This window comes from Anolis sagrei, chromosome 2, assembly GCF_037176765.1.
Source record: "Anolis sagrei isolate rAnoSag1 chromosome 2, rAnoSag1.mat, whole genome shotgun sequence".
Classification (NCBI taxonomy): domain Eukaryota; kingdom Metazoa; phylum Chordata; class Lepidosauria; order Squamata; family Dactyloidae; genus Anolis; species Anolis sagrei.
The window spans coordinates 128,610,713-128,637,602 of NC_090022.1; the positions used below are offsets into that span (position 1 = coordinate 128,610,713).

Below are 26,890 nucleotides of genomic sequence, written 5' to 3' on the forward strand. Positions count from 1 at the left end.
AAGTTGAGGACCAACCCAGAGTTGGGCACGACTAGATTTAATGTCAAGGGGAAACTTTTACTTGTACTTCTCTTGACGTGGTCTTTAGCCTTATCTTCCGAAGAGTGTTAGTGCCTGACCAAACTACAAATCCCAGGATCCCACAACATTGAGCAATGGCAATAAAAGCAGTGTCAACCGCATTCATTCCACATTACACGTATCTATAGTGGAAGACTCAAACCACTAGGCGCCACTCCACAACAACAAACCCACATACTGTCGCAAAAAGCTGGTGATAAAGGATCCAAGGCACAAGGCAGAGATGCCCGGATGTTCTGCCAGGGGCTAGTCTGTACTGGCCTTTTTGGCCATTTGGCAGCGGGGAAGAAACACCGTCGAAGGCTGGGCCCACGACGCTGCCATAGAAGATGAGGCCCTTTCAACCCGTGTTCTATAGCCGTGTAAAGAGGGCCACCGTAGGGGCCGCCATATTGGCGGGTCTCTCACCGCCCGCGCCGCAGCGTCAAAGCGAGTCCTGACCCGGAAGCAGAGTGTCCCACTCGGAAACGGAAGCAGCCGGGTTTCCATGGCGGCGGCGGTGGCGGCCGAGGCTCCCGTGCTATGGCGGCGGCTGCTCGAGTATTTGCCTCGGGGCAGGCCGGTTTGGGCCGCCCTCTTCGGCCGCCTCTCGGACCGCTTGAGCCGGGGCCGCGAACGCCGCGCTCGCAGGTGAGGGGAAGGGAGGCCGGGAAGGAGGGAGGCCGGAGTTGCTGGCCCAGAATGCTCCGCGGCGGGGGCTTGCTCTGTGCTTCTTCGGGAGTATGCTTGTCTTGCAGGACTTGTGGCCATCATCAGGGGCAAGGAGGTGCTCACATTGTATGTCGGGAGCGGGGAGTCCCCGGTTAGTACACAGAACAGGTGACACCGTACTAAGGTCGCACCCTGGGGTTGTCAAGCGCCCCACCTCCAAGGGGCGAGGGTACACTGGAGAACCAACACCATTGTCATCAGCGTCTCCTAGTTAAAAAGCATGGTTCAAGTTCCATTGTCAAGTGATTCCAGTTCCTATGTCAGTTACAGGGTGAGGCAGCATAACTTCCTTTTTTCAAAACTTAATAAAACCCATTGTATGAATCAGAAAATATTTTTTTATCATGTAGGCGCATACCTAAAGTTTTTTTTTATGTAGTTTTGAAGATCAAATTAGGTAGGTGATGTCCCCCATTCTCCATTCTCCATACACTGACTAAACCAATTTCTGGTGTTTGTCATGACTCTTGCCAGCATAGCAGGCGTTATGTTGTCAATTTCTTCCTGGATGTTGGTCTTCAAATCTTGTAGGGTCCTTGGACAGTTCACATAAACACGGGATTTCAAAAAAATCCACAAGGGGCCAAATCTGGAAAGTGGGCCGGCCACTCCAAATCCACTCAAAGAGTAGGCCTCAACGGCAAAAGCACGCCCCTCACTGTTCCAACGCATGATGGTGACTGAACTGTGTCAGGACAAATCTATACTCCAACCTCTCGAACAAGACCACTAGCACTCTGCTACGTCTTCAACCGACTGAATGGCGCGCATTTTAAAAAAGGAAGTTATGCTGCCTCACCCTGTATAACCATGTCTTAACTTGTCTCCAAAACGTTAAGAATGAAGGAGCCAATCTAATTTCCTTAGGGAGGGTGTTCCATAGCCGAGGGGCCACCACAGAAAAGGCCCTGTCTCTTGTCCCCGCCAAACATACTTGTGATGAAGGCAGGATCGAGAGCAGGGCCTCCCTGGACAATCTTAAAGTTCTAGATCAGTACCAAAAGGGTTACGAATCAGTTTTTGGACAACTTTAGATTCGGTTTGGGGTGCTGATTCAGAAAATTACATTGGATAGACCACATCAGCTCTAGTTTCTGATAAAGAACATATGCCATGGTCAGCGACAGGGAAGGAGTGGCAGGAAAGAAGCAGAAATAAAATAAATAAAAAAGGGGGATAAGAAGGCTCACATAACAATTTTTCATCTTCGCAACCCACTGGTAGTCCACAGCCCATAGGTTAAGAATCACAGCTGTAGAAGGAACTCACTCTGACATCACTGTAATTGCCTTGGCTTAATGCTATGAGATCCTGGAAGTTATTGTTTGTTGTTCTCTGCGACAGAGAAGGCGGAAGGCTTTTGTAAAACAGCGACTCCCATGATTTCATGCAGAAGTGAAGGCTGAGTGGAGCCATGTTAGCCATGCTCAAATATTTGAAAGGATGAGTGAGTAGGCTTGTTTTCTACTGCCCAGAAGACTAGAACTTGAAGCAATGGGTCCAAATTATAGGAAAGGAGATTCCACCTGAAAATTAGAAAGAGTTTCCAGGCCATAAAAGCTGTTAAACAGGGGAAATCTCTGTCTCAGAGTTGGATGGAAGCTCCTTCTTCAGAGGCTTTTAACCAGAGGTTGGTCATCTGTTGGGGTACTTTAATTGAGATTTGCTTGAATGGCAGGGGTTGGAGTAGATGGCCCATGTGATTTCTTCCAACTATGAGTCTATGGTTCTATTCTCTGAAATAGTGCTTCAGCTCATGATACAACTTGACTCAAGCCACATGGACTAGATGCCCATATGGTTTCTTACAACTCTATGATTCTATTATTGTTAGCATGGAACCACAGCAGTTAATGTGTTGTCAAACCGCTTTCATTCTACAGTATAGATGCACACCAAGTCTTTCCCCTGTAATGCGGCTTTTCTCTTTCTTTTTTTCTGCTGTCTTTCACTTTGCTGCACATTTTGATTGTTGTTTTTGAATGCTTTCAAGTCATTTTCAATCTACAAATTAATTAACACATACAGAGAGTTGCAAACATCCAACTTAAAATAGAATTAAACTAGATTGTTGTAAGCCGCATTGAATTTGTAAGTCACCTTGAGTCTCCTTCGGGCTTGAAAAAGGTGGGATAGAAATATAGTAAATAAATAAATAAACAACAACAATAATAAAATCCATCATGACAGGTAAGATTACTCAAAGAGAGAGATTTAAAAGCATTCTTAGCTTTAATTAACTTTTAATTAGCTATGATAATTTCTGATTTTAAGACTGATTTAAAGTTAGCCTTGACTTATTTGTCAATTCCTCTTCATTCCAGCTGACTTTGGCCCCTTCCACACTGCCCCTATATCACAGGATCTGATCCCAGATTATCTGCTTATCCTAGAGTATCTGGCAGTGAGGACTCATATAATCCAGTTTAAAGTAAATAATCTGGGATCGGATCGTAGGATATAAGGCAGTGAAGAAAGGGCCTTAGAGGCTACTTCAACTGTTCTGATGATAACATCAATGCAAAATAAAATAATGGGTTTTTTTTCTTCCCCCTTGAAACCTTAAAATCTAGTTTTCCAAAGGATTGCCATATCTCTAGAAAAGAAAGCATCTCTTAGGCATTTGTATCATGTGAAGGAGATCACATCATCTGCGTTAGCAGTGGAATACCATCTGAAAACAAGTGTGTGTGTGTGTGGGGGGGGGGGGGGGAAGTGGATGAGAAATTTTGTTTGGAGTATGTCTAAGGATCTGCTGGATACAAAAGTAGTAGTAGTAGAATTGGGTCAAATTTGTCCGGATGTGGGTAAATAGACTCAGTATTTAGGCAGATGGGGCTTGTCAGTAGTGTACATGGGAAGATGGTTGGGATTTTAATCAGTCAAATCTGCTGCTGTGTTCAGTTTGTGATGTGCAAAAAAGCTCATATCGTTTTAGGCTGCATTAGTAAAGCTGTTATTTCCAATTAGGGGACATAATACCGCAGTTTCCTTTGTTCTTGCAATAATCAGATGCTCAGTAGATGCTTCACTTTAAGCAGAACATAAACTAAATCTGCGTAATAGGTGGTCCCCCAGATGTCATTACAGTGCAACTCTTATCAACTGTAGTCACATTGCAGATTGTGAGGCGGCTGAACGGAGAACTCAGTGACACTTTTCAGGTTGCTGAATGTTTATTTCATAGAACAAGGGAAATACTTTCTTTTTATTGGACAGAGGGCAAGACTAGATTACATGAAATGATAAGAAGCACTACTTTACCTGTTAAAGATTTCTTAAGAGGAATTCTCTATGATGCAATATTTTTCTCATTTTCAATCTCTTGTTCTCTTTTATTTGGCACATTCAGTTTCTTCCCGAATGTTGCTATCACAATTTTCCCCATATTTATTGCTAAGACAAACTTTGCACTTCTCTTTTATTCACATTTCCAAATATGCCACATAGCAAATAAGATCATTTGTGTGAAATACTAAGACTGTGTACTTCCTTAAAGTCATGTAAACTAAAGTGATAAGAGTAATGTGTAATTAAGGTATCTGAGAGGATTGTTTGCTCCTACGACAGAAATAAAATGTGCTGTCATTGTATAATTATAGTTTAAGGAAGTAGAAACTTTAAAATCATCCTTTGACCAAGAGCAAGTGAACCTCAGGAACAACATATTCCACTATAATTAACAGGTTATAATTAATTTCCTTTCATGGCATAGATGTCTTCCTCTGAAGTTTTCCTTTGAAATTCTTTTCACCACCCTTGAAAAGAGCCATCCTTGAAAAGAGTGTAATAATAATAATAATAATCATCATCATCATCATCATCATCATCATCAACCCAGAAGATGGAGTCCTTTCCTCAAAGAGCTTTTCATAGTATGATTTGCAAAATATGGACTTCAAGTCCTTTCTTCATAGAGCTTTTCATGGTATGATTTGCAAGTATATCTTCAGTAGAGCCACATTTTTGTATTCCAAGCCTGCTCATAGTTTCCAGTAATCTTATCGGATTTTTTCTCTTTTTGGCCAACAATAATGCTATAACTTTTGATTTTTATCTTATTATCTCTTAGTCAAGTGTAATGGCTTATATTCTGTTTTTTGATCATTTTAATGTTTCTTTTTGTATATTTGACAAGTGAACTAATTAATATGTTTAAAATAAAGCAAAACAAAAAATTACAATGGTGCAGTCCATATTCCCCTACATCAGATATAGGCAAATGTGGAAGACAGAGAACTACATTAACCCTCCAGGAAAACTTAGAAGCTCCCTTCAACTGCAGCTGTCCCCCTCTTAGCCATGGCTCTTGCATTTCAAACATTTTATTTTGCCCTCAAAAGCCTTCTAGGACACTGCTTCTTAAACTGTGTGTCCCAATTCAAAATGGGGTCTCCTTGGTTCAGTTCTGAGATAACGAAAAAATTGGCAACAGTAAAAGATTTCTGAATGCTACCTAGACATTTAAACAAATATGTTAGCAGTTGACTCTGCAGGAAATGCTTCAGCTATACTCCATAAAAATGAAATTCATCCTGTTTACAAATCTTTCAAATGCTGAATTGTTATCAGTAAATGTTTGAATTTATACCTATTTTATATATCTACTGGTCTAGGTACCTGGCAATGCCTGGGTTAGGATAAATATTGGAAATAGTCATTGTTCGGTTTTGGATTTTATGAATGGACCCATTACAGCTCCCATCATCTTATGTCATTGCTCCCACACTGCACCAGTAGTGAAGGTTCGTCATGTTATAAGCCACTCTGAGTCCCCTTTGGGTTGAGAAGGGCAGGGTATAAATATGATAAATAAAATGTTGTTGTGTGTGTCAAGTTTGGTCCAGATCTATCCTCAGTTGTGGATGAACTACAACCCCAATATCCTGGAAAGGATCACATACGGTTCACAAAGTTAACATTAAAATAAGAAATCCCATATTAGTGTAATGCCTTTTTAGGCCAAAGTAAAATTGAAAAAGTACTAAAACAAGAGTCTATTCTCTCCAAACCCCATTAGTATTCTCTCCAAACCCCATTAGTATTTAAAAAGTTGATAATGTTGGGTATGTGTGCCAAGTTTAGTCCAGAATTGTTGTTGGCAGGAGTCTCAGGGCTCACTTGATGTGGGAGCCATCTTGGAAAATACATACAGTACATAGGTGACCTGATGGCATCTTTCGGGGGCATTTCAAGGCAAACATTTTTTGGGGATTTTTTTGTACAATTTAATTTTGACCTTTGGGGAGGTGGGGATGGGCAGATGTGGTGGCCATACATTCAGCCAAATGTCTTTTTTGGATATTTCACCGAAGAAAGGTTTGTTTGGTTACATTAATTATGATTCATAATCCAAGTGTATGTCTTATATTTTCCTTGCTGTAAGGAAGCAAAACTGTGTAATCAGGAGGACATGCACCTGGTTTCCCTGAATCTCTTGTGTTGATTTAAAGCTTCAGAGACAGCTGACACTCCTGACAAACATAAGGTTTTTTTTTCATCCAATGAATCTCTTCCTGCTGATAAGTTAGGCTGCTTAGGTGCCAGAGCTAGAATAAACCACTGTCTGCAAATGTAGATGATTTCACAGAACAAGTGTCTGTTATGTACAGTGTATTACTAAACTTGGCAAGAGTTCAAACACAAAGCAAAACCTGTAAATGTATCAAATGCTTAATTTTCCCTTATGTATGTCTTGCTTGTTTTTTAAATTTTTATCTTTGTCTTTAGCCCCCTGGAAAGGATCACATACGGTTCACAAAGTTAACATTAAAATAAGAAATCCCATATTAGTGTAATGCCTTTTTAGGCCAAAGTAAAATTGAAAAAGTACTAAAACAAGAGTCATACATATATACCACCCACGAAAGCAGTTCTCTTAATATGATGCATGAAAATAGGTTCAAAATACCTAATATGAGAATTGCAGTCCTTTGTATCCCTTTAGTAAACTAAACTTATTAGAAAATAATTATCATCATATAAAACACCAAGAACAAAAGATTGCATCAAAGGCTGTTTTCTTCTGTACACATTATGTAAGTATTAAATGCACCATTATCTCATCATTCTTGCATTTGTAATAATAGAATGTCAAACTAGTATAATGTGTGTCTTCATTAAAAGATAGGAGCTATGTTCAATCAAACCATAGTGGTCTAGCATTGATGGCGTTTGCCTTCTTGATTTTATCCAGTCCCCTTTTAGAGGCATCTGAGCTTGGATCCAATGGGTGCATCTACGTAGAATCACTGTAACTGCTAAGGCTCCGTGCTATGGAATAATGGAAGTTAGATTTTTACAATATCTTTAGTTTTCTCTGCCAAAAAGTGTTAATGTGTTGCCAGACTAAAAATCCCAGAATTCCATAGCATTGAGTCTTGGTAGATAAATCTGTAGTGTAGATGCAGCTAGGTTACTTATTACGGCAGGGAGTTACGTATTTTAGCTGTGTTAAATGTTTCCTTATATCTGTTCTGAATCTCCCATCATATGGTTGAGTGGTTCCAACATTATTGGAAGGGAAAACTTTTGTCCTGTCAACCTACTTCACCGTATGCATATATTTATACATACCATGTCATGTCTTTCCTTACTGACCTTCCTAATTGTTATAATCTGCATTTTTAGCACAATTGCTCCAGTTCCTCATTCAGTTCATATTTCTAATCAGCATTTTGATTAGAATAGAGGTGGGTGATTGCAAACAGCTAGGAGGCCATATTAGCCGACTTGGAGCTCTTGAAAGGCTGTACCTGCTCTCTCACAAAACAATTGCATCCCTAGAAATGTATGGGGGCATTTTCATAACATTTGGGCATCAAATGTTATGGTTCCTTTCCTGGGTTCTGAATCAGATGGGAGAAGGGGGTTGCAAAATATTGTAGAAATGCCCTCCATGTACCCAGTGGACATTTTGGAGCATTTCAGGGAACAAAAGTTACTGAAAATGTTATTTTGCAAAAAATGTTTTGATCCCTAGGGAGGCTCCAAACATGGTGGAAATTACCTCCACCTCTCTACAATGCATTTGAGATATTCTGTAGCAAAAAATAATGTTGATTCCTAGATGATGCATGCAGTTTGCACTTTGCCCATTATTGGTCTGGGAAGACGCTTGATTAAAATTTCTGGAAATCTTGGTTCCGTTGCAAAATAGTGATGCCTTTCAACTTTTTTACATTAGTGAATGGAAGACTGCAGTTTAGCTTTCTGCATTGTTCATATAGTAAAGGATAATGTATGCAAAACATCTCGTACCACATTCAGGGCATACAGAGGGCCAGTTCCTGTTCCTGTTTTTTGTTTGGACATGTAAGAAAGAAAGCTTCTGTGCTACAGTTGGTCAGTCTTGCATTATCTGGGAAAAATTACTTGGTGTTGGTGTTACAGGAAGTATGCTGCATTCAAATAAATTATTTATTTTCTCAGCAGATGTTCTGACTTTTCCTTTATGCCAACTCATCTGTGTACAGTGAAATGTACTGTATTCAAAACAAATCTATCATTTAAAAAGCTACATTCTAAAGAAATGACAAACAATGATTGCTCTGTTTTGAAACTTCCTCTCTTGGCCTCTCTTCCAAACCTTCGTTGCTTCCCAGGGCATAATTTTCTTGCCAGTTTCCATAAAGAATCAATTTCTAGAAAAATGGCTAGATGGATTAAATGCGGTCTGTGTAGCAAATAGGCCCAGGAGACCTGGAAATCTGTCCCATTCAACTACAAAATCTGATACTGTATTTCTAATTTAGTGTCTAGTGCTTTCATGGGAATAAGATTACTTCTCTAAGTGCCTTGTCCTAATGATGGTGACATTTAAAGCAGTAAATATTTTGGATGTTCTGTTTGTGTGTAGCATTCTTAACATGAATAAGCTGCCAATCTCCATTTTAAAAATATCCAATCAAGTATGCACTGGTTTTTTTCCTCTTATATTTAACACTGTTATATTAAGCTCCATTTTGTAGCAAAATACTTTTTGTGTGTGTCAGGAGCGACTTGAAAAATTGCAAGTTGCTTCTGGTGTGAGAGAATTGGCCGTCTGCAGGGATGTTGCCCAGGGGATGCCCAGATATTTTACCATCCTGTGGGAGGCTTCTCTCACGTCCCTGCATGGGAAGCTAGAGCTGAAAGATGAGAGCTCACCCCACCTTGGGTTTGAACCACAGTTCAGCCGGCAGAATGGTTTAACCCATTGCACCACTATGGCTCCTAGAAGGGTGACATTGCCCAGGGGAGGCCCGGATATTTTGATGTTTTCCATCTTTGTGGGAGGCTTCTCTCATGACCCCCCGCATGAGGAGCCGGAGCTGACAGAGGGAGCTCATCCGCGCTCTCCCCAGGTTCAAACCTGCGACCTGTCAGTCTTTAGTCCTGCCGGCACAAGAGTTTAACCCATTGAGCCACCGGGGCTCCGTATTAACAAAATATTAAAATCAAACAATTCATATAAATCTGTGTTATTAATTCTATGCAGATAGACCTATTTAATTTCAAAATTCTCTGTTATATGGCTATATCTTCTATAGAAGAGTGGATCAAATTATATGGAAATGGGGAATTCTAGGTTATATGCATATCTGTGTCCAGGGGACAATGTGAGCTTATACTGGTTTATCTGTAGTCACCTACGGATGTGAGAGCTGGACCTTAGGGAAGGCTGAGCGAAGGAAGATCGATGCTTTTGAGCTGTGGTGTTGGAGGAAAGTTCTGAGAGTGCCTTGGACTGCGAGAAGATCCAACCAGTCCATCCTCCAGGAAATAAAGCCCGACTGCTCACTGGAGGGAAAGATACTAGAGACAAAGCTGAAGTACTTTGGCCACATCATGAGGAGACAGGAAAGCCTAGAGAAGACAATTATGCTGGGGAAAGTGGAAGGCAAAAGGAAGAGGGGCCGACCAAGGGCAAGATGGATGGATGGCATCCTTGAAGTGACTGGACTGACCTTGAGGGAGCTGGGGGTGGTAACGGCCGACAGGGAGCTCTGGCGTAGGCTGGTCCATGAGGTCACGAAGAGTCGGAGACGACTGAACGAATGAACAACAACAACAACTGGTTTATCTGCAGCTATAACAGTTTAGTATCTGAAATGAATTCCAATTCTTAGAGGTGATGAATAATTTGAGTTCTACAGTACAGGATATTGAAATGCCCTCATATCACAATATTGTGTTTAAAGAGTAGATTATACATTTTGTACTGGGATTTTGTACTGTTTTGCCTCAGTAGTACATTTTATAATGTGAATTGATGTATTTTTTAAGAAGCAAGCTTCCTTTTGATGCAGCTCAAATTCTTACAAGAGAAAGATAGAGCCAAAAAAAGGGAAGGCTAAAACAAAGTGTAGCACCCATTAAGCAAAAGCAGTAGAAAGCAAAAGTCAGAAACCACATGTTCATGGTTGGCCTTCTAAGTATTTTATTCTTAAGGAAGTTAGTCTGAAATCTTTTTTGTTGTTTCTGCTTTATTGTTAACAATAAAAACCATTTCCCAGATCCAGTCACAGTTTATGTAGAAATACAGTAATACATACTCAGGCATTCCAGTGGATGAAGAGCTATTGACAGAAGTCGCTGTGTTGTGGCTTATATGTGTGATAAACCTTATGAGATATATCCTGTAATCTCTCATTGCCTCTGGTGATGGAGTTTAAGAAGAATTGTGGTTCGTGAGCTCATAGAGAGCATCATTTCCTAAAAATAGCAGTTTCATATCACCCAGATTTATAAATAGTAGACACTTCAAATTCAGAAAAGAAATTAAGACCCCTGTTGAGTTCATTTCCTTGTCTGGGGAACTATGAGTCTGTATTTCTGTTACCAGAAGAGTGCCTCCCCCCCCCCCCTTCAGGCAATTAGTTTGATTATATGGGATATGTTAGCTATTTTATGTATAGGTGGTATAATTCAAATAGTCCATTTGCAGATATTTTTCATTCACCTATGCTGCTGGAATGAGTTTTGTTTTTTTAGCATACTATTTTTTATCACACACATTGGCTTGCATAATTTTTAATTTTAAAATTAAGGTACAGTAGAGTAACAGTGCTTTGTGCCTTATGCTTCGGTATATTATTCTATACTGCATGTGTATGCATGAATAAACAGTATGGCTGGGATGGTTCCTTCAGAGAAAAAGAATCACTGAAATGTATTGATCATGAATATGCACACATTTTGTAATCTTATTTCTGAATATATGCAAATAAATGCAGACATGCTGTAATGAAGTTAAATATGGAAGGAAAGATTTCCACATGATATAAGAAGTTGAAATAAGTCATATGTTGTTGTGTCTCTTCATTTGTTTCTGACATGCAGTGTCTCTAAAGTGAACCTATCACAGGGTTTTCTTGGCAATATTTGTTCAGAAGGGATATGCCTTTGCTCTGCTCTAAGGCTGTGAAAGCATGGATTGTTTATGTCACCCAGTGAGTTTACTTATTTATTTATTACTCACCTCTCCTTGCAGCTCAAGGCAGCGTACAACATAGTTTAAACAAAGAAGTAGAACGAAGCACTATTAAAATACATATAACAAATACAGGTAAAATGCAGGTTAAATTTTACCGATAGAATGCAGGTTAAAATTCACAAGCCAAAATTAACTGGGTAGTTATGCTGGAAGAGATAGGTCTTAAGTTGTCTCTTAAATTGTGAAAGCTAATTTAGCTGTCGGGTCTCTTCTATCAGGACATTCCACAGTCTTACGGTGATGGTCGCCAGTTGATTTCTGGCTGGTTGGAGTAGCTGCTCTGCAGAGGGTAGATTGTATGGGAGAAGGCAATCCTGTAGGTAGTCTAGTCCCAAAACATAGAGGGCTTTAAAGGTCAAAGCCAACATTTTTTACTTTGCCTGGAAACTACTTGGCAACTAGTAGAGTGATTGTAGTATAGGTGTAATGTGCTCACTCCTGGCTACCGCATTTTGAACTAATTGGAGTTTCCAAACTTGGTATGGAGGTAGCCCAATTTAAAATGTATTACAGATGTCAAACCTTGAGGTTTCCAGTTCATGGACTCCCATCTTTAGATCCTCCAATTCTAGAAAGGGACACAGCTGGCATATCAGCTGAAGCTGGTAGAAAGCACTCCTGACCAATGCATCTACCTGGGCTGACATTTGGAGAGGCTGATCCAGGAACGCTCCCAAGCTGTGAACACAGGGCCCCTCTACACAGCCACATAACCCAGAATATCAAGGCAGAAAATCCCACTACCTGCTTTGAACTGGGTTATCTGAGTCCACACTGCCATATAATCCAGTGCAAATCAGACAATGTGGGATTTTATTCAGATGTGTGGAAAGGGCCACAGTCTTTCAGGAGAGTATAACCCCCATCCAGGACTGTTTTACACAACTAAGCAGGAATATGAACCCTGACATACAGCATCTTAGTCCAACACTCAGAGCACTGCACCATACTGGCTCACATGTCATAGGTTGACATGTAGTTCGACAACACCAGTTGATCCAAAATGGCGCAGGCAGTCTGTTAATTGGGACAGGCTACAGAGACCATTGTACACCCCAGTTGACATAATTTCACTGGCTGCCAGTTAGTTTCAGTTTCTTGCAGTTTTTCAAGTCACTCCTGACACAAAAAAAAGTTTGTTTCTGGCATATTAAAGTGCAGATTACAACCAATAAAGCTCTTGATGGCTCAGGTCCAGGCTACTTGACAGATCATATCTCCCTGTACAAACCTACCAAAGCTGTGAGATTCTCAGGAGTGATCCTTCTCTTAGTTCTACCACCATTGCAAGCATGGTTGGTGGGGACATGAACAAAGGCTTTTTGATGTCTGCCCCTTGACTCTGCAACACCCTGTCTAGGGAAACAAAATGGCCTCTTCCTTGCTGTCCTTCTTGTGGCAGGCTAAAACGTTTCAATTTAGGCAGGCTGTTAAACAGATTTTTTAAAAAGAACAGGCTAGATGGTGCTGTATTGTTATAACTGAACTATTTTAAGAGCTTTTTTATTTTTTAAAAAAGACATTTATTTTACTCAGGTGTGTGTGTTTTTTTAAAAAAAATACAGTAACTAGTTTAATCCTATTTTAATAATTAACTTTTATATGTTTTTAATTTCAGCATTCTATTAGATTCTGAACTGCATTGAGTCCCAGTTGGGGGAAAAGTGGGATATAAATACAATAATATAATGTTCTTAATTGCATTGGGCATTTGAAAAGACAAATACTCTTCAGATTTAGTGAAGGTGGCTATTTCAACTGTTGGTTCAATCTCATTGGTAACTTACAAATTCATGGCATTTTAATTGTCTGTTCAAGTGTGGGACAAGGAAAGTATTTCTTAAAGTTCTCCTTTTAGGTTAAAGGGAATGGAAAATTTCCTTCCAAATTACTGTAACTCAGGATTGCCAAAGAAGTACCCAGTCCCCACAAACTGTTGAAAAACAAAACTGCTAGGAATTCTTACATACACTGAGTCAGATCTCCATTGTGATGAATAGGTGGTGACAAACCAATGGGCTTTCTGGGAAACGCAGTGGCAAACTGTCTGGGTTTTTTGTGTGTGCAAGAAGGCATGCAAACCTTGTGAAGATTCAATGTTTTATCATGAAGCAAGTAAGTGAAATCATCTTCCTGGAATCTGTGGTCATTTGCGCTTTAGACCCAAAGTTCCTCATGACCAGGAGTTCCTCATAAAATTCTGGTAAAGTTCAGGTCTGTGAGATCTTTGTATTGAAGTGTGGAGAGTATGATTATGATGGTTATTACCCCACTTTTTCTCTTGATTGAGGCCTAGAGTGGCTCACAGCACTTTAAAAATGCCATTTAAAATCTACTACATAAAAAAAATTAAAACAGAATTAATCGTACAAGGTCTGTTAAAATCAGTTAAAATAAAACACTACATGGCACCCCCTGACGTATTCTTAAAAACATTCTACCTTAAAAACCTGCCTGAAAAGAAGAGATTTAGCCTGCCACAGGAAGGACAAGGACAGCAGGGAGGGGGCCACTCTGACTTCCCTGGGAAGAAAGGAGTTCCAGAGTTGAGAGACAGGCAGCAAAGAAGACCGTCTCTTGAGTCCCCACCAAGCATGCTTGTGGTGGCAGTGGGACCAAGAGAAGGGCCTCTCCTGAGGATCTCAGGGCCTTGGCAGGTTCATACTGGGGGATGCAGTCTGCCAAATAGCCTACATAAGCTGTATAAAGCTTTAGAGCTCATAACCAGCACTTTGAATTGTGTCCAGAAACACACTGGTAGCCAGCCAGTGGAGCTTTTGCAGCAGAGGGGTTGTGTGCTCCCTGCAGCCAGACCCAGATAATAACTTGGCTGTCGTTCTTTGGAGCAACTGAAGTTTCTGAGCACTTTTCAAAGGCAGCCCCACACATGTAACCAAGACATGTACCATGGTAGCTAGATTGGATATCTCAAGTTGGCACATAAACTTCAAATGTGCACTGCTGAAACTTAGGCCTCCAGGTTCGATGCTGAGTTCAGGAGTACCCCCAAACTGGAGTGTAACCATATCTGTCTGGATTAAGTTTCAGTTTTCTTACCCCCATTCACTGCATTACTGATTATAGACACTGGTTTAGGACTAGGACAGCTTTCTTGGCTTTTGAGTGGAAAAGAGTAGTAGAGTTGGGTGTCACCTGCATATAGATGAGATGGCACTGCACATCAAAATTCTGGATGATCTCTCCCAGTTGTTTTATGTATATGTTAAATAGCAAGTGGGCCAGAAAGGAACCACAGGGATCTCACAGCCCAATGGCCAGAGGGTCAAACAAGAGTTCTCCAGCACCATCTTCTGGGTGTACCCCTCCAGGAAGGAACTGTAAAACAGTGCCTCCAAGTCCCAACTCAGCAAGGCAGCCCAAAAGAATACCATGGTTAATGGTATCAAAAGCTGCTCAGTGGTCCAGTATAACCAACAAGGACACACTCGCCCTGCTCAGTTCTCTGCATAGGTGATCCACCAAGGCAGACAAAGCAAAGTAGGGTGGGTTGTAAGCTCCATATACTGTAATCTCTGTACTGAGAGTATGTGGTGACTGTGTGATGCAATGTCTTGCTAAATAGATATGACTTTGGCTGACATTATTTCCTTTAATTCATTTGTATTTTTAAATTTCAGTTTCTTCCCCAAAATTCTCAATCACGAAATGTCATGGCCTAGAAATTTGGAGTTGGCATATAACATTTTCCCTCCCCCAGGTTTACAGATAGTTGTTAGTTGTGTTTATGTGTATGCTAACTTAATGGAAGTGGAACTGTGCCAATAAAAGATTGTGACATGGTCCTCTTACATTGTAGAATAGATGCCAAGAGAAAGATTGCCTTCTCTTGGGCAAAATGTATCATATTCAGCAAATATAATTGTTTCTGTTTACATTCAAGTCATTTTCAATTTATGGTGAGCTGAAGGTGATCCTATCACACATTTTCCCCAAGGTACCTCAGCTGAATAAAATCTCAAATGATTTGCTTTGAACTGGAATATATGGCAGTGTGGGCTTGGATAACCCAGTTCAAAGCAGATATTGTGGGATTTTCTGTCTTGATATTCTAGGTTATATGACTATGTGGAAGGGTCCTTAGTTGGTTTTCTGCGCCAAACAGGAATTCAAAGCCTAGTCTCCAGAGTCACAGTTTGGCACTCAAACCACCACATTGGTTCTCAAAGTCAACTAGATTTCAATAATAATAATAATAATTTGAAAAATAAGCCCACCAAAACAATGTTCTTTTAGCAACTGGACCATGGAGAGTGATAAGTGCAAGCTGCAGAGCTTAGATACTATTACTCTAATTGCTGTTTTTCTTGCAGTGCCTTTTTCTGCTGTTGATCAGGTTTGTTAGTTTCCACATAACCTCTGTGCTGTAGCCATTCTAAGAAGTTACTGACATTCACACCAGATGCCCGCCTTTCTTTGCGCTTTGGTGTGGTGTTTCCCTTCCTGGCAGAAATGACCTAGCTGTGACTAATGGAGTTGAAAGGCAGATGTGTAATGCTTTGACTATTCTCTGTGCTCACACACCTGGAGACAGTTGAGAGGAAGTAGTACTTTTATGTATGCAACTAAACCCACATCTTTCTCTTATTAGGTCATCATGGCTGCTTTTGGCTCCACTGCTCTCTCCTGTTGTTCCTCAACTAACAGTCCCACCTTGTTCAGTCTGCTCAGAGGGATCACATAGATTTCAGTGGATCAGAAACTTGGTCCCAGAGTTTGGAATTGCCAGCTCTCATGTCAAAGTGCTTTCATCTCCAACAGAATTCTATGAACTTATGAAGGTAATTTTATATCTCTAGTATTTGTGACATGAGGATGCCAATGGCAGAATATAGATCTAAAATATAGCCTTTTCATTCTGCATACATATCACCACTTTTATCTCACCACATCAGAAATCACAGCTCAGGATTTCAGACATGCATAGTTGTATTGTACTGTCTAAAAGAGTTTTCTCAAACTTCTGGATCAACATTATTATTTTAAAAAAAACTGACCCATTGTAAATAGGTCAGTATGACAGTCCTCTTCTAACCACACATTCCTCAAAATCCAAGGTAGGATCAGCATGTGATAAGAAGAAATCTCCCAGATTATATTAATGTGATCTATATGTGGAAATGGAAAATATAGGGGTGGGCCTGTGATTTAGTATCAGAGCACTGGGACAATTGAGAAAATTGTTATAGTAGGGTCTGTCTTTTTTGTACCTGCTCTTCCACAGAAGGGGTTATGCATTTGCAACATGCCTGCCTTTTACAGGTGAATAACAGTGTCTGCCCTCAACTTAATTTTGGGCAGGAATTACTAGTAATAGATTTTTCTCTTGGATATGCTTGATTCGTATCACTTTTCACGTATAAATTAAATATTGACTGGGTATTCTTTGGGTATTTCATTTGATAGTCAAGGAATCTAAATTTCTCTCTCCCTCTCATTGTGTTTTTCAGAGACAAATTAAGATGGCCAAGAAGCGAGTAGTTCTGGCTTCGCTGTACCTTGGAACAGGGCCTCTGGAACAGGAACTAGTAAGTGCAAGGAAGGGGCTGTAGGTTGTTGAGACGAGGTAAAGAGATCCCCTAAATGTAGACTTTTTTTGAAGATAGTCCTTTGTCTCTTTTTTCACAGGGGTGACTTTCTCTATTCTGCTTATCTTTGTATTAAGAGGTTTTGATGGTAGCATTAGCAATGCATTGTAGCGCTACAAAGCTAGCATTTCACATTCTCATTATAGCACTGTAAAGTTAACATTAGGCTTTTCATGCCTAACTTTGCTGTTCCCTGCTTTTATCTCCAGTAGCAGCCAGTATGCGCTAAAGATACTGTATATACTCGAGTATAAATCTAGTTTTTCAGCCTTTTTTTAAGGCTGAAAAATCTCTCCTCGTCTTATCCTCGGGTGAAGGTCCTGGCGGGAAGGCGTAGTGCTGAAAGAAGGGCTTCTTTCAACCCCATGCTTTCCTACCAGGACCCTCACCTCTCCGCACAGCAATCCAGCTCTCCTTCCTCTTCTCCTCTCTTGCGCAGTGCACACCTTCCTCTCCTCCTCTCTCAGTGTAGCATGCACCTTCCTCTCCTCCTCTCTCGTTGCCAGTTTTTTCTCACTTTTCCTTATTAATATGCACACAGCATTTTCCCCAAAATGTATAGTTAAATAAACTATTGTAATTATTGGAAGAATACATAAGCACATTTACATTGAAGAAGGTTAGAGTAATGGTTTAATCAGAGTTGGACAGTCTTATCATACAGTTTTATGTAAATATTAAAAAATATTTAACCAACTGATGCCTCAATTAATGTATTTTTATTGATATCTATTTTTATTTTGAAATTTACCAGTGGTGCTGCACATCTCATCCTCGAGTCAACACGTTTGCCCAGTTTTTTATGGTAAAATTATTTGGGTTGGCTTATATTAATTACTCGAGTATATATGGTATGTCAGTTTGTATTATATGTAGTATGCACCCGTTATTCGAAGGAGTCTATCAACACATTATTTTATCTTCATTATCTTTCTTTGCTAAAACATTTGTTTTCTTCTATAATGTGTAAATATTTTCATAATCTCGCCTCCAACTAATGAGGAATGATGGTGTGACACCCAGTGAAGGCATCAGTTTTATAAGCATATTAAATGATCTAAACTATTTTCTCTGTATCCTTATGGCTACATCATAAAGAGGGTAAATATGTTTGTTATGTCCAACTTGAGTGGAATCTACTAATTCCTCCCCTCTTTTGGGTGAGAATGAGTGGATAAATGCCTAATGATGGTGTTATATTAGAAAGATTATGAAGGAGTTGAATATACTCAGAAAATTGATGTGAACTTTATGATTTTGATGTTTACATGCCTTATGCCTTAGCGCATTGCATTTTTGGAACAAGGTCTGTCTTGTGCATTCATGGCTGTTTCCTTTTCCTTCAGGTGGATTGCATTGAAATGGCTTTGGAGAAGTCCTTGCAGGAATGTGGGACTTCCAGTCTTACAGTGTCCATTTTGCTGGACTTCACAAGGGGATCCCGGGGTATGTTTTTGTGCAACTGGTTATGATGGGTTTTTTTCTTCTTCGTGTTCTTAATTGAGTTTCATAAGTCTCTGCTCAGAAGTATTGTATTTACATGGTCTTCAAATTAAAAAGCTTGGACTTTCTAAAATAGCAAATGGTAATCACAATTATAGGCACAACCTTTCATATGTAAAATTGGGGGTAGACAAGATTCCTGATAGTAACATCTGTCTCAGGTCCCATCTACACTGCAATATAATACAGCATTATATATTCAATGAAATCTCATATAATGTAGTTTATCTGCATTGAGCTGCATTATATGAGTCTACACTGATCATATAGTGTAGATGATGCCTCAGCTAGAACTGAGTCTTAAAATTTTAGTTTTTCCTTCCTTCTTTGGAGTAAAAAAAAAGAAAATTAATTACTTAGAAGCATCGAGTTTCTTAACAAATATGTAACTGTTAAACTGAAATTTGGAGAGGAATAACTAGAACTCTAAAATGTTTTCACTAAGTAGTGGAGGAGAATACTACAGTGTTTAAGTACTGGCTGGTACTATGCTCACTGCTGCTTTTCTCTTCTCTGCGTAGTGTTGCTGGAATGGGATTATGCACCTCTTAATGTGTGTATCCACACCTTTGCATCCTGCTTTGTACTCACGAATTGAGCCATCCAATTCATTTTCTTCCAAGCTGGAAGAATGTAACCACAATTGAGTGCTTTTATGTGCCTTTGTGAATTGTCAAACCTACAGTGTTATTTCTCATTTTCTTCATAATGATGATGATGATAATAATAATAATAATAATAATAATAATAATAATCTTTATTTGTATCCCACTCCCTCTCCCTGAAGGGACTCGGAGCGGCTCACAATAGTATAAAACTAACAAAATACATGATAATAGACACATAAACAATTAAAAATTAAATAAATGAACAGTAACAACATAAAATACATAAAGGATTATACAAAACATGATAATATAACATCATTCATAAATAGAGTTAAATAAAGTACATCATACTTATGCAATGCTACCGTTGAAACAAGCCAACCACTGTCCTAGTAGATCCTGTTAAATTTTTTCCATTTATATCCCCCATCCATTCATATTAGTACTTGCAAAAGTTTGTATTAGCAGTGTTCTCATATTTTTCTTCCCATGCTTAGTCGTGAATATCTTAGTGCTTTTTATTGTTCTTAGTAGATAGGAATGTGGTATTTTTTTGTGAAGTTGATGTTACATGCCTCTAAACATCAAGTTCTGGCAATCCTATCCTAGGGTTTCCGTGGCCAAATTTCTTCAGAGGACATGTTCCATTGCCTTCCCTGATACTTTTTTTTCATGTCAGGAGCGACTTGAGAAACTGTAAGTCACTTCTGGTGTGAGAGAATTGGCTGTCTGCAAGCATGTTGCCCAGGGGACACGCAGATGTTTGGTGTTTTACCATCCTTGTGGGAGGTCTTCTCACATGGTCCTGCATGGGAGATGCAGCTGACAGAGGGAGTTCAACATACCTTCTTTGGATTTGAACGCTGACCTATTGGTCAGCAGTCCTGCTAGCACAAGGGTTTAATCCATTGCACCACCGGGGGCTCCTGAGACTGAGAGAGAGCGACTTCCTCAAAATGACTCAATGGGTTTCCATGACCCAGCAGGGATTTGAACCCTGGTTTCCTGAAGTGTTAGCTCAGCACTCAAACCACTTCTTCACACAATCGTTAGATTTTATTTATTTATTTATGTTTTTATTTATTTGGTACTGTGCTACTTCATAGAATTCTTTTTGAGAATCATTAGGGACATATAAAACATTGTTCTTGTGATGTTTTGTCAGTATGCTGTCTCTGTGAAATTAAAATGTACAAGATTACGAAGTACTCCTGTAAGATTTGTTTCATTTCTGTCATTTTTACTCCACAACCAGCGTTTGAAGAATTGTCCCTTCTGAGGGATGCATTTAAATACAATATAATACGGACAGTCCCTGAGTTGCAAACATCCAACTTACAAATGACTCATAGTTGAGAACGGGGGTGAGACAACAGGAAGTGAGCGAAATCTATCCCCAGGAAGGGAAATGCACTCCTGAAAGAGTTCTCATAGGGAAAGGTGCCATTGAAGCCTTATCACCAATCCTTGGTTCTACAACAAGCCACATTTTTCAAAATCCAGTTGTCACAGGGACAGAAAGTGAAGTGAAAGCTTCTGAACAGGGGTACAGATAGCAAAACATATATGTCTGGAGTTACACTTATAATGCACCTATTCTGATTTACATACAAATTGAGCTTAAAAACAGACTTGCAGTATCTATCATGTTTCTAACTTGAGGACTACTGTACTTTTAAGTGTAGTTTTTATAAGTTAAAATGGTATTTCTGTACATTATTCTTAGGTATTGCTGGTAAATAAATTGGTAAATAAATTGTGGCAGAAATGGTTGTATTATTAGAGGGGATTTGGTCAGGGCATAATGTTAAGACATTCTTTTATTAATGCTATAGATAATTTTTAAAACATCATTCCTGTTTAAGTTTAATTTTTATGTTGTTTTTGTAGGCTTAGGTATGCTTCATACCACAAGTGGCATACACAGTTTCTTACCTAAAGTAATTAAAATGTGGAAAATATAGTTACTTTGAAAAATGTGCAAATAAAATGTTACTTTTAAAAATTTCAACTATGTCAGTAACTAACTTCTGAGGTGAATATTCTTAGTTACTTTTGAAAAGTAACTTTCCAAGCTGTGCTTTGGTTTTATCTTGCTATATGTGGTAACTGGATTGGAGGTGCAGATGTTCTTACTGCTTAGCCTTTTCAATAGGAGGAAGATGTAGGCGTGTCAATTTGATAAGCAGTAACCATCCACTGATCGTTTTGAGGTTGTAACAATTAAGTGTTATAAAACTGACTTAAAGAAGTATGCTGTTTCAATTCCAATAAATAAATTGTGGCAGAAATGGTTGTATTATTAGAGGCTGTGGCAAATCCATTTTGATCTGTCTTCCAGGCCAGGAGAACTCTCGGACTATGCTCCTTCCACTCCTGAAGAGATTTCCTGAGCAGGTCCGTGTCTCTCTCTTTCACACTCCTAACCTACGTGGTCTTCTTAGACTCCTAATCCCTGAGCGTTTCAATGAGACCATCGGGTTGCAGCATATCAAGGTTTATCTCTTTGATGATAATGTGATCTTGAGTGGGTGAGTCCCTTGTTACAAGGAAAAAATGGCTAACATTCAGTGGGGGAGGCTCATATGAGGAATTGAGTGAACTCTAATGAATAAGGAAGGAGATAAGAGCATATGGCAGTCCGTAATGATTGTGCTGTTATTAACTGGAATCAAGTTGACTTCAATTTGAATAAGAGACATCCCTGTGAATAAGAGACATCCCAAGTCACCCTGTCATCAACAACCCTTGTTCATGTCTTTCAAACTCAGGGCGGTGGCTTCTTTCATTGAATTTTTACGCCTATAATGGAGCCTTCATATCTACCTTCCTTGGCCAGATTTTACAGGACATACTTGGAATGCATCTCTGTGACATTTGGGGAAATGAAGGGTAGAGAACAGCAGGGTAGGGAACAGCTTAATTCTGGAGTGTCATTCTGGATGAAGGCATTCCCTTTGCAGGTGCATTGAAGAGAGAGCCTTGTCTGTCCATGGAGGCAGTTCACTTGCTACCTCATCACACTAGAGAATGAATCCATTTTAAATCAAGTAGCTGCCTCCTTCAGAATTGTGGGGTTTGTAGTTTAGTGAGGAGCCTTTAACAGCCTCACTAAACTACAAACTCCAGAATAAATCGAATGACCTGACAATGGAATTGGACAATGCTTGAGAATAATGAGACGCTGCTGATGTTGCTTTTATTGCTTTGGTGATGTCTTATACTGTTTAATGTTTTTTATCTATTTATGCATTATGCATACCGATTTGTTGGAAACCGCCTTGAGTCGCCAATTGGCTGAGAAAGGCGGTATATAAATACAGTAAGTAAGTAAATAAATAAATAAATAAATTCTGCAGCAGACAGAAACCAGATTTAAAGTGGATTTATTCTCTAGTGTGATGAAGTAGCAAGGCTTTCCTTTCTGTTCTGAATCTTGAGGAGAGAACCTCCACTGCTAGAGTAAGCTCTCATTTTCAGTTTTTCCTAAAGGGGAAAGCAGAGCAATGCTGAAGGTAGTGTAGCCAAAGCATTCTCTCTTGCATTGGTCAGCTTTGTTGTTATTAACTGGCATGAATTCAATTTTGACTTATGGCAACTCTTTGAATAAATGACCTTCAAGCCATCCTATCATCAACAGGCATCTTTGGGTATTGCATACGCAGGGCCATGGCTTCCTTGATTGAGTTTATCCACCGATAATGGGGTCTTCCTCTTTTCTACTCCCTTCTATCTTGCCAAACGTCATTGTCTTTTCTAGTGAGTCATGTTATAAGATAAGTAGGGTGAAAAAAATGCAACTTTGCCTGATCTACTTGCCGATTGGAAATGACTCTCCATATTCTTCTCTGAAGGTGAACTTGTTTCTTGATGTTATGCATTAAGATATTTAAATGCTGTTGACATATCAATTTCTTTAACAGAAGTGTAGCTTGTCATGATCTATCTAATCAAAAGGCTTTGCTCTTATCTATAAAGCACAAACTGATTTATTTTGAAATTATTTGGTGTGTTCTATTATCTAACATGTATTTGCAATATGATCTCTTAGGCCTCATCCTCATTTGAACTCAACTTGGACATCTGGCATTTAAGTCTTTGTTATAGAATTTTGTGCTTCCTTTCACGAAGATTAATGCAATGGCCTGATGATTACTGCATATTCTGGTATTCCCTTTCTTGGGGACTGGAATATTGGTGTTTTCCAATCTGTGGACCATTTTTTGTTTCCATATTTGTTGACAAGTTGTTGTTAGTGTTTGAGTGGACTCTGTCTTTGTTCTCTGAAACAACTCCATTGGTAGGGCATTTATGGCTGAGATTTATTTCTTCCAAATGCTTTGATTGCACTTCAGATTCTAAAATTGTAGGTTCCTCTTCTAATGGTTGTTACTTGAGTACATTTGTCATCCTTTCATCTCTTTAATATAATTCTTCAATATTTTGTTTCCGTTTTTTTCTTGATCATGCAATGTGTTCCTGGTCGTAGAGCATCACTACCCTGTGTACAAGTTGTTGAGCAGGATTATTTGTGGTCTTTTACTCCTCATCTGTCATTAACTGCTTGATGGGTTTCCTATGTTTTCTAATTGGGTATATCTTTTCAATTTTAGATATTGCCTTTTTTCCCATTCTTACCTCACGGTGCTGTGGCTTCAGTCCAATTTTTTTTCTGGTTTCTGATCAGTTCAGCTTAGGGGTGAAAATCTATTTTTACATTATTTTTAAATTCTGCGGGAATATTCTTCAGGTTGTATTTTGGCACATTGATTCGGTATTCTTATTTCTACTCTATTTTTTATATTAGCAGTTCATGGTTATGTTATTTTGTCCAGTTTTTGCACAGAGAATAGATCTTCTTCTGTCTCTAGAACTATAGAATAAGATTGGATTTTGGTTATAGATGCATTTATATGTTTAGACTTTGCATTACATCCCTTGACTGCTTTTGCTACATCTCTCCTCATTTTTAATGCCACCCAATTTCTTCTTAGATTTTTATGTCTTGAGTAAAACACTGTGTAATTATCTGACTCAAAATGTCCCATTCCCATCCACTTTCACTCGCTAACTGTGATTATATGTTCAATTTTTTGCTTCAGTTTTGATTGTTTTATCATAGGGGTTTCAAGACAAAAGGATTCAGGAATGGGTTGCCATTGCCTCCTGATCAGTACAAGCATGTACTGCCTGGTACCTTAGTCTGGCTCCTCAGTAACAGCCTGCCTGACTTGGGATACGCTACCAGCAGCACTGTTACCTTCAGCATAGCACATGTAATTCCACCATCTTGGTAGTGGCACCAAAATAGTGCCACAGTGGGGACTATAGTATATGTAGTAGTGTTGTTTTACCATTATTGCAGTGCTACTGCTGTTGCTGTTTCTGAGGAAGTGCCCCATAAGTTTCCTCATGTGTTAGCTCAGTGGGATGGAGCAGATGGACTAAAGAGGCAATCTCTGCCTATATATATTTTAGACTGCTTTATACATTTTAATGTATTTTGTTCTATAATCGGTATCACAATGAATGTCGAAATGAAGGCATACTGTTTCTATCTTACAGCTAGCTGATGGCTTTCTCCCTATTTTCCCATTCCAGGGCCAACTTGAGTGACTCCTACTTCACCAATCGTCAAGACCGATACGTGTTCCTTCAAGATTCCCCTGAAATTGCAGATTTCTTTAGTGAGCTAGTAGATGCTGTTGGAGATGTGTCTTTGCAGTTACAGCAAGACGACACAGTCAAAGTGGTGGATGGGATGGTGCATCCTTACCAAGGTAGGAACAGCATTAGTCACATGCTCTTTCAGCACACAACGTCCAGGTGAGCCCAGGCATTCTTCAGCCCAAGACAGTGTCTTAATATGTACCACTAAGCTTTAAGATGCAAGCAAGTTTCTCTCTGGTATTTTCCAAAGGAAAAGGGAATGCCATCTCTGTGCACAAAGAAGCCTCAAGGTTGATTTTAGCTTGGTATCTGGAGCTGTGTGCCTTTGGAGTAGTAGTGATTCTTGAATCAGAAAGGAAAAAAAGATTAGATCCTGGAAATTAGAATTGCTTCCTTGCCAGGTATGGCTGTCAAGGTTTCAAACACAATAGGGAATAGATATATCTTCTTGATGATGAGATTAACAATGATGGAAAGAATTTACCAACTGATGGCATTGTAGTGTGGGAAATCTTGGAAGCCCAAAAGAGCCTTTTTTCTAATTGTCTGGGTGTGTTCTGTGGAATATAAGCTTGCGTGAAATATGCTGATTGCTGGATAAATAGTGTTTGCAATGTTTTATTCAGATGTTTCCTGGAAAATCATACAATATGGTTAAGAGGGAAATTTTAAATGGGAAATTGCCCCAACATAGAATTTCCTAAAGCGTTTGTGTATGAGTACACATGTCCTGGCTAGTAACATGTACTTTTAGCAAGATATTATTTTTTGCATGCCACATTTGGCAGGGGAACACTGTTCTTCTGCTATAGCCTGAAGGAAGTGAACTTCTAATATAAGATGTAAGATACTAGGTTGTCACCTTCCCTTGAGAGATATTTTCCAAGTACCACCGAGAATTCAGCTGTCTTCCCAGCAGCAGATGTTTCTTTGCTCAGGTGAGTTTCTTCAAAATATGGGAGGGAAGGGCTCCCTAGTGTTGGCTTTCAGAATTAGCCTGCCTGGAAAACCTCATGCCATTAGATTTTCGCTTACAAGCTCCCTTTTTATTTGCAATTAAATATTTTGCTCTACCTTCATTTAAGTTGATTTCTGTGCTTGTTTTTTTCAACCATAGGGCTCTTCATTTTTGTTTTTTACATGCAGCAGAGACTGCTGGGTAAATGTATGCTGCCTCTACCTTGCATTGAATTAGTTCTGATTGCTTTAGCATGTCCTCAATATTGAATCCAGCTTTTCTAGTTGGAACCGCTTATGTATTTAAACACCTTACATGAAAAGGGACCTGGTCAAGCCTCAAAGGAAATGGGTGTGTGTCGTAGGTGACACCCCCCTGAGAGGGACAGAAGCAGTAATTTGCAAATCTGATAGGATGCCTCAAGAAATATGCTTCCTTCCTGGGGCAAAAATCCACCACATAACTCAGCGGCTGAGAAGACTCATCAAGCTCACTGACCTTCCCTCCTTCATGTTGGTTTATGTAGGAACCAACGATACTGCAAGGCATAGTCTTCAAAAGATCAGAAAGAATGTTGAAGCTCTCAGAAGAAAGCTAAAAGATCTTAATGTACAGGTAGTCTTTTAATCTCTCCTCCCAGCTGTACGACGGGGTCCAGGAAGAGCGAGAAAAATAGTAGAGGTGAATAAGTGGCTCCACAGATGGTGTCAGGAAAAACAATATGGCTTCCTGGACCATGGTCTGCTTTTCCAGGAAGATGCCCTACTGGCATGGGATGGACTGCTCCTCTCAGAAGTAGGAAGGAATGTTTTTGCTCAGAGACTGGCAGTCCTGATCAGGTGGACTTTAAACTTGGTTGTATGGGGGAGGGTGACATTATCCTTGGGAACAGTAGTTTTTCAAGGCTGGGAGTGACCAAGCAAAAGGCTAAAGATAGGGTTGTACAAGCACAACAAGAACCAAGCAATGAACAGTTAATATCAAACAAACAGCTAGGGGAAATGTCCCACGGTCTGTATGCTAATACCCAGAGCATGGGAAATAAACAGGATGAGCTGGAACTCTTAGCATGACAAAGCAGTTATGCTGAAATAGGCATGACTGAAACCTGGTGGGACGAAGGACTAAAGAAGATGTATTTCCTATAGACCTCCAAGCCTAGATGGAAGAACTGGATGAAACCTTCCTTTACCAGATGACCAAACTAGCAGAAAAAAGAGATATAGTAGTAATGGAGGATTTCAACAGCTCTGATATTTGTTGGAAAACAAACTTT

The 26,890-nt window shown here is 39.5% G+C and overlaps 1 protein-coding gene across 3 annotated transcripts in view; it reads left to right on the plus strand.

Annotated features, from left to right (window-relative positions):
• The first annotated feature begins 351 nt into the window (after positions 1–351).
• PGS1 (phosphatidylglycerophosphate synthase 1) overlaps positions 352–26,890 on the plus strand; it is a 39,840-nt gene continuing 13,301 nt past the window's right edge. The window contains exons 1-6 of one of the 3 annotated variants that reach the window (XM_060764369.2): positions 352–711; positions 15,879–16,068; positions 16,738–16,815; positions 18,222–18,321; positions 21,328–21,517; positions 24,588–24,766. In XM_060764369.2, coding sequence (XP_060620352.2) covers positions 569–711; positions 15,879–16,068; positions 16,738–16,815; positions 18,222–18,321; positions 21,328–21,517; positions 24,588–24,766 — 880 coding nt within the window. In that variant the 5' untranslated portion in view covers positions 352–568. Of the gene's footprint in view, positions 712–845; positions 884–15,878; positions 16,069–16,737; positions 16,816–18,221; positions 18,322–21,327; positions 21,518–24,587; positions 24,767–26,890 lie in introns of those variants that run through there. The other 2 variants (XM_060764368.2, XM_067463843.1) reach the window with 2 other exon arrangements.